The 7,304-nt window shown below is 36.2% G+C and overlaps 1 protein-coding gene across 1 annotated transcript; it reads left to right on the top strand.

Annotated features, from left to right (window-relative positions):
* The first annotated feature begins 959 nt into the window (after window positions 1-959).
* On the top strand, window positions 960-4,598 carry LOC145596837 (uncharacterized). The gene is made up of 3 exons (XM_081653030.1): window positions 960-1,134; window positions 1,230-1,630; window positions 4,104-4,598. Exons 1-3 carry the CDS (start codon window positions 960-962, stop codon window positions 4,596-4,598), a joined length of 1,071 nt encoding a protein of 356 aa, XP_081509156.1.
* The last annotated feature ends 2,706 nt before the right edge of the window (window positions 4,599-7,304 follow it).

Raw genomic sequence — 7,304 nt, 5'->3', positions numbered from 1 at the left:
TTTTATGGAGGTGTTAAAAACCATTTTCGGGTTATTGTGAGGTGTTAAAATCTAAAATTTCCTTTTTTTTATTAATATTTACTTATGTAAAAATAAGAGCACCCACAACGGTGGGGAGCACCCTCCCCACAACTCTCTCTCTCCTCCATTTGAGCTACCTCACCATTGTAGGAGGTGACCCATGGGTAACCCATTTGATGGGGATGCCCTTTATGGCGGGTCACCTATTGCATCGGCCCTCGTGAAGCTTGATGCAACGTTTCATTTTTTTTTCCATATTGTGAATGAAACAGTACCGTTTTGATTTTTTAAAAAATGACAGAAAGTCTGACGCGCATTAGGGAGGACGCGGCCTAGCGAATTTTCGCCATGTGTCCCACTAAATGGAGTGGTGATTCAATTTAAGCCTTTGATTTTATAGCTGTTAGGGATTATATTTTCAATTGATTTTTGTCTCTTAAAAAACTTTCAACGGTAATAAAAAAAATATGCTATGAATTTTTTTTTTTAAGAAAAAATTGCCAACGGCTTTTTTATATGTTTGCCTATAAAAAGAGACCAATATTGCTAATGTTTTTCACACTTAAATTTTTTACCATCCCTCTACTAACTCACAAAAGCTAAGTTATATATTATCTAAACCCAAAAAAATAATATTGGTCCTAATTATGGATCCTAATATTTCTAATAATCAAGGAAATGATTTCTACCCCCCACATAACCCAAATTACCAAATTAATTCCAATTCTCCAAATTTTCAAGCTAATCTCCACTTTGATCCAAATGGTCTTGCTAATCCAAATGTTCAAAGAATGTTATATTGTAACATTCCCAACCGACCAATTATAAATCTTATTCAGCAGTTTCCTAACCAATTTCAACAACAGTTTCCTAACCAATTCCAACAACAATGCATGAAACAAATTTCCCTAAAATTTTCTTCTGGTTTAATGTTCTCAATGTCTCAACACGTTGGAAACCAAGTGGAGAATAGTCCAACAACTCCCGAGGGAGATGGAATTAGTAATAAAACTCCTCCTGAAAGAAATGCTAATGATGTTGAAAATGATGATGATGATGTTGATGGTGAAGATCCGCAAGACAGCAACACCACCTCGTCAAATGCAAAGTGGGGTGCATAAGAAGACCACGCACTTGTCTCAGCTTGGATAGAATGTGCGATTGAAGATTCGGAGACATCAACTGATCAGAGTTTGGCTATGATGTAGAATCCATATATGAGTTGTATGAGCTAGCCAGGGAAGACAATCCTTCCACTATCTACCCCAGAACCTTGAGAGCTATGAAAGATCATTGGGGTAGAATAAACAAAGATTTGAACCTATGGGTTACGTGCTATGCTGCAGCACAACGTAGAAATGCAAGTGGTACTAACACTTACAATGTCATGACTGAAGCTCAAGAAATGTATAGTGCATCATGTAACGGAGCCCGGTTCACTTTAATCAGTATATGGGAAGTGTTGAGAAAATCTTATAAATGGAGGCCAACAAACAAGCAAGTGTCGAATACAAGTGAAAGTGATAGCTCCAAAAGATCAGATTCAGATACTCCAACGGATGTAGGTAGTCGTGGACGTCTAGATGGGGTGAAAGGGCAAAAAGAAAAGGTAAATTTGTAGGTAGGTCTGGAATTAATAGTTTAGATTCGTTTACTCAAGCCCTATCAGAGATGAATGTGATGAAGGAGTAATACAAAAGTATTGATCAGAAGTGAGCTGATGTAGCGCAACAAATGTTGGATTATTGATGTGTCTAATTTATTTAGTATTTTACCCCCGTCTCTTGGTCATAATTAGTAGTGTTATTGGCTCTTTAGAGCCACTTTTATTACTAAGTGGTGTTTTCTAGTGTTTTTGTAGTTTTGGTTGAGTTTTGTAGAAAATTGCACTTTTGGAGCATTTTCCCGAGTTTTCATGGAGCAACTACAGACATTGGAGGAGCACGACCGTTTTTGAAGCCCAAGGCCGGTTCGAGTCATCAAGACGGTGATTAAGGGCTCAATATATGTGATACCGGGGCATTTGGAACAAGTATTCAAGACCCAAAAAGGAAATCCGGATTAGGCCGAAGAATCGGAACCCAATCGAAGTTCCAAGCCTCAAGGAGGAATCGGGCCCGATCGGGCAAGCGTTGGCTCGATCGGGCAGGATGTGCAAGAGGTGCTGCTAGCAAGGCCAAGGCGCGCCCGATTGGGTGAGCAATTAGCTCGATTGGGCGCGGCTACTTAGAAGGGAATGCGAAGAAAAAGGCGCGCCCGATCGGGCGCGTGTTTCCGGAGCAGTTAGTTTGACGAGCACTTAGTTTCTAATTAGGAGTGTTTTTAGAGTTTGTATAAGTACAATTTAGTACTATTATTTTTGGCTTACCTCTTTTCTTAGACTTTCTCTCTCTTCTTAGATCATTTCTCTCTCTAGATTTCTCTCAAATTTTACTTTTGTTCTTGACTCAACTTTGTAATTCCGTCGATTTCGGTAACGATTTCTCCTTTATTAATTTCAGCAATTTTATTCCTTTATGACTTGTTTAATTGCTTTGTTTAGTTTAGATTTAATTATGTCTGAGTAGTTTTCTTTCTAGGGTTTATGGGGATCCAATGAATAATATAAAGGGGTATTTTATGATTATTGATTGTCAATGGTTAATTAATTTCCTATTGATTGATTTAATGCTATGCAATTAGATTAGGCCTGGTTTAATTGTATGAGTTTAGCAATATTGATACGAGATTCGAGAGATGAGAATTGATGTTTAGGCTTAGTTTCAATTGGCAGACTAATTTATAAATGGTTCGGTCGAGATTCGAGAGATGAGATTATTTAATACCGGTAAATTAACTCTGTGATTGTACTACGTAGCGAAAGCCCTTTATGATCTGATCAATTGATGCATTGATGATTGATTGTTAAGTTTTACCCTGGAATATTGTTTATTGGTGAACCTATGCCCTAGGCCTTTTAATATTTTATTCCTCCTATTTTATTTTCCCTACTCATATTCTTCGTAGTATAGTCTTTTAATCACAACAATTTGTTACTTGATAATTTAGATTACTTTTAATTAATTAGAAATAAATTGACTTGTTTCCCTGTGGTTCGACCCTACTTCCCTATCTATATTTAGTTAGTGGTTTTAGGAATTACTTTTGATTAGGTGATACTACTTTAGCCTGTCAATTATCAAAAGGAGCGAGATGTCATCAAGAGACATAGGAAAGAGGAGGAAAAGAGGTTCAAGTTATTTAGTGTTCTACTTGCAAAATCAAACCTCTCTGAAGACGACCAACAACTATTTCGGAAATCGAAAGAGGATTTCAACCACCTATTAGGCTATTTATTTATGTTGTTAGTTTGATATTATTTTAAGTTAGTTTAAGCTTCTTCAACGTTTGCCTTAATTTATGTTGTTGTTCATTTGGTATGATTTTACAATTGTTTTTTGAGCATATGTAAAACTTGTTTTAATTATTGTTATTTAAATATAATTGAAGTTATTGACTTGTCAATGAATTACTCTTTAATATCATCTTCTAGAGATGTGTGCACAAACATTGGTTTGCAATTGGATGGAAATTGCAACCTTATCATAAATCTCATCTTCTAGAGTTGCGTGCTTATATAATAATTCGTAATTGGATAGAAATCTGGATATATCATCAGAAATCTCATCATCTAGAATTGTGTGCCAATACATGCATTGTTTTGTAATTGGATGGAAATCTACAAACCTTATTAGAAATCTAATCTTCTACAGTTTTGTGCCCATACATTATATCATCCATAATTTTTTTTAAATCATTTACAAATTTCTATATAAGACCTTTTCACTTTGTATTTCAACACATAAACAAAAATACCCTTCCTCACAAAAACAGTCCCACACTATACACTACTCTTACCATATATACCCAAAAATGAATTCTGATTCAAATTCATCTAGTTCATCAAGTTCTGGTATTTCCGATTATATGGTGACCGACTATGTTGAGTGGCACGAATCAATTACTCAGAGGCGTAAGGAAGAGGAATTAATTGAGGAAGCGATCAATTCGGCTGTTGTACCCCTTGTCACCTCACTTTTCAGGTCCCATTCACTCCCGGTCTTGAGAAGCAAAGGTGGTATGAACCAAGAGATCGCGAATATGCTGATACACGGTTACATAACGACTACTTCAGTCCCAAACCACTTTATAATGACGATATGTTTCGTCAAAGATTTCACATTCGTAAACACGTTTTCACTCGCATTGTTGAGGAGCTAAGCGAAAGTAACGAATACTTTCGACAAAGGCCTGATGCCACTGGAAGACTTGGTGCTTCCGCTTTCCAAAAATGCACTGTGGCAATGAGGATGTTGGCTTATGGTACAGCAGCCGATGCAGTTGATGATTACCTCAAAATCGCGGCAAGTACAACAAGAGATTGTCTCCAATACTTTGTTGAAGGGGTTATCTCTAAATTTGGACAAGAGTACCTGAGGAGGGCAACACCCGCAGATGTAGAGCGACTTCTTCGTGAAAGTAATGTTCACAGATTCCCCAGCATGTTGGGGAGCATTGAATGCATGCATTGGGAGTGAAAAAATTGTCCACATGTATGGAAAGGAATGTGTAGAAGTTTATAGGTACCAATTGCGGAATAAAAATGAATCATATTCATACAATACCTAATCCCAAGGTCTAATGCATAACACATAAAGAACACATAATTGTACCTTTGAACCGTGATTCCACGTGCGATCAAGCAAGAACAATGGGAGATAAAGAACCTCAAGCGTGATTCCTCTACTTGGTCCACGGGCATAGATTAAACCTCCACTAATGCTAGTTAGTCATGATTGAACCTTTCAATCAACCTTCTATGGAGAGGAGAGGACAAACGAGCCACGAACCACCACCACCACCGTGCACCGGTGTCCGTACCGTACAGACAAAGGGGAGGAAGAGAGAGAGGCGAGTGAGAGAGAGAGAGGTTAGGTTTTTGGTTGCTTGCTTCACAACTTACTGTATGGTTGAATTGTCATACTCTTCAACCCTAGGCATGGCCTGTATTTATATATCACATACATAATTAGAGTCCATGTGAAGCCCAAACACTTAGCCCACTTCTAAGTACACTAGCTCTACTCCTTACATGGCTTGTTATATCCTCATGAGGCCCAATAATGGGCCTCTAACTTGTTTAACCCAATACCCTTGTGTGTGACCTCATAGGATCCATTCTAGCGGGCTTTGGACCATTTGACTAGCCCAAAGATCATCTCTCATAGTCTAGCAACAGATGATGACGCCCCAAAAGAATAAACTTATTATCTCTATAACAGTGATCCTTGATATATCTAGTAATTGCACTTATCGAAGACACAACTCCTTCAATCTCCCACTTGTCTGAGACAAGTGCGCAATATTTAAATTCCTTAAGTCAATGTGCGTCTATTTGATAATATGATTGCATCTCATGTCGTGATCATATTAATCTACAAATCTTTCTTGAAAACTGAGTTAGAATTACAAAGCAAATGATTAATATGTAATCCATTTCAGCACGGCCATGCATTTATCTGAATTCTCCCTCCTCAAGGGGCCAAGACACATTCCTAATTAAATAGGTAGACTCAATCCAATCTTGTGGCAACCAAAGCTCCTACTCCACTTTTGAAATAACCGGGAAACACACTTTATAATCTCCAGTTACGGGCAGACGTTTGAGTGCACCACAGTCATAACATCCATTGAATAAAATCAATGTTCCACTCATGTCAAAGGAATCCACTAATATATCCGGAAGCTCTATACTTGAAGTTCAAAGTAGGTCTATAGTTCGATCATGCATCATTCATGCATATCCATGTGATTGATCGAGCATCACTACGCTCCTATAGCCCATGAAACTGCGCTATCCAATCAATCTTAACATGCTAGTCCATTAATTCAAATCATTTACGTCCAGTTTAATGATTCTGAAATAGGAACTTAAATAATGTATGAATTTAGTTCACCTGTGGGGTTTCATTCACCAGCTCATCAACCTGATGAGCCCATCAATTCATAATTATTTTGGACATTTTATTTAATATTAAAAACCATAATCAAATAAGATTGAATCTTTATTTCAATTTATAAACATAATTCTGCAAGTTGATGTATTACTTATGTGACATGTTTTCTCAAAACATACACAAATTTAATTACATAACTTGATTCAATCCATGAATCTTAGCATGACTCTCATACCTTGGTCATGGAAGGGGTTTAGTAAGTAGAGTTCATGAGACATTCTCATAAACATAAATTTTGCAATTTTTAAATTTTATAATCATATTCATCTTCATACACTAAGAATTTCCTTTGCCCCTTTCTCAAGGAACTTAGGAATTTCTAATTTGTATTCCAACATCACATTGGATTTCGATTGAAATCTATCATCACTGGTTTTTAAAACACGTGAATCAAATATACGAGTATTGTCCATGACATACATGATGCATCTTTTGCAAATTGCAAAAGGATCATCACTCAAAACTTTAATTTCATTAACTTTTCTCAAAGTATTGAATCATTAAGCAATGTGCCATGTTACATGGAATTGAAACTCTTTCAATATAATGTTGAACCTTATAAAAATCTTGTCAATATAAGTTTCTTAACCAAGCTCAAACATCATTCGAGTCCTATCTGTATAGATCTTGAATCCCAAATGTACTCATCATCCTCTCCATGGTATTTCATACAAAATGCATTAACCATCATTTGACTATTCAAGCAACGAATAATTGCTTTTTGTACTAGACCAAGAAGACTTCATAGCTCCCACTAAACATCTTGTATACACAAGACCTTTCTTCATTTTACGAGAACATCAAACGATTTGATTAGCTCACAAAATTAAGAATATTAACTCCCATATGCTAACTTCAATCCATTAAGGATCTTTTATGCATCCCTATGATTATTGGTTTTCAAAATCATTCTGATTGTATCGTATACAGATCTTCTTTCATGAAAAATTTCAAAAAAAATGTTTTGAAATCCATCTACCAAATCTCATAAGGTAGAAATCACTAAAATATCTTTGATAGATCTTTGCAACATGACTAATGTAAAGGTTTCATCGTAATCATAGTCATACTATGAATTTGTTGAATCCATTAACAAGTCTTTACTTTAGTTAGAAAACATTTTTCTTTCTTGTCTGCTTTGCTTACAATGAGTCTTTCTCAATTAGGCAAATTATTCAAGTGTCATACACTTGTTTACAAACTTAGTATCTATTTAAGAATTCATGG

This window comes from Chenopodium album, chromosome 20 (genome assembly GCF_948465745.1).
Source record: "Chenopodium album chromosome 20, dcCheAlbu1.1, whole genome shotgun sequence".
Taxonomy (NCBI): domain Eukaryota; kingdom Viridiplantae; phylum Streptophyta; class Magnoliopsida; order Caryophyllales; family Amaranthaceae; genus Chenopodium; species Chenopodium album.
Note: the sequence above shows the minus strand (reverse complement) of the source record. Positions and strands in the feature narration are given on the sequence as shown.

Excerpts from the sequence above, each read along its gene's own strand:
- LOC145596837 (XM_081653030.1), top strand. The coding sequence starts at position 960 with ATGTCTCAACACGTTGGAAACCAAGTGGAGAATAGTCCAACAACTCCC. Across the intron at positions 1,135-1,229 it reads CTCGTCAAATGCAAAGTGGG|AATCCATATATGAGTTGTAT; the intron begins GTGCATAAGAAG and ends GCTATGATGTAG. Across the intron at positions 1,631-4,103 it reads TGAAAGGGCAAAAAGAAAAG|GTCCCATTCACTCCCGGTCT; the intron begins GTAAATTTGTAG and ends CTCACTTTTCAG.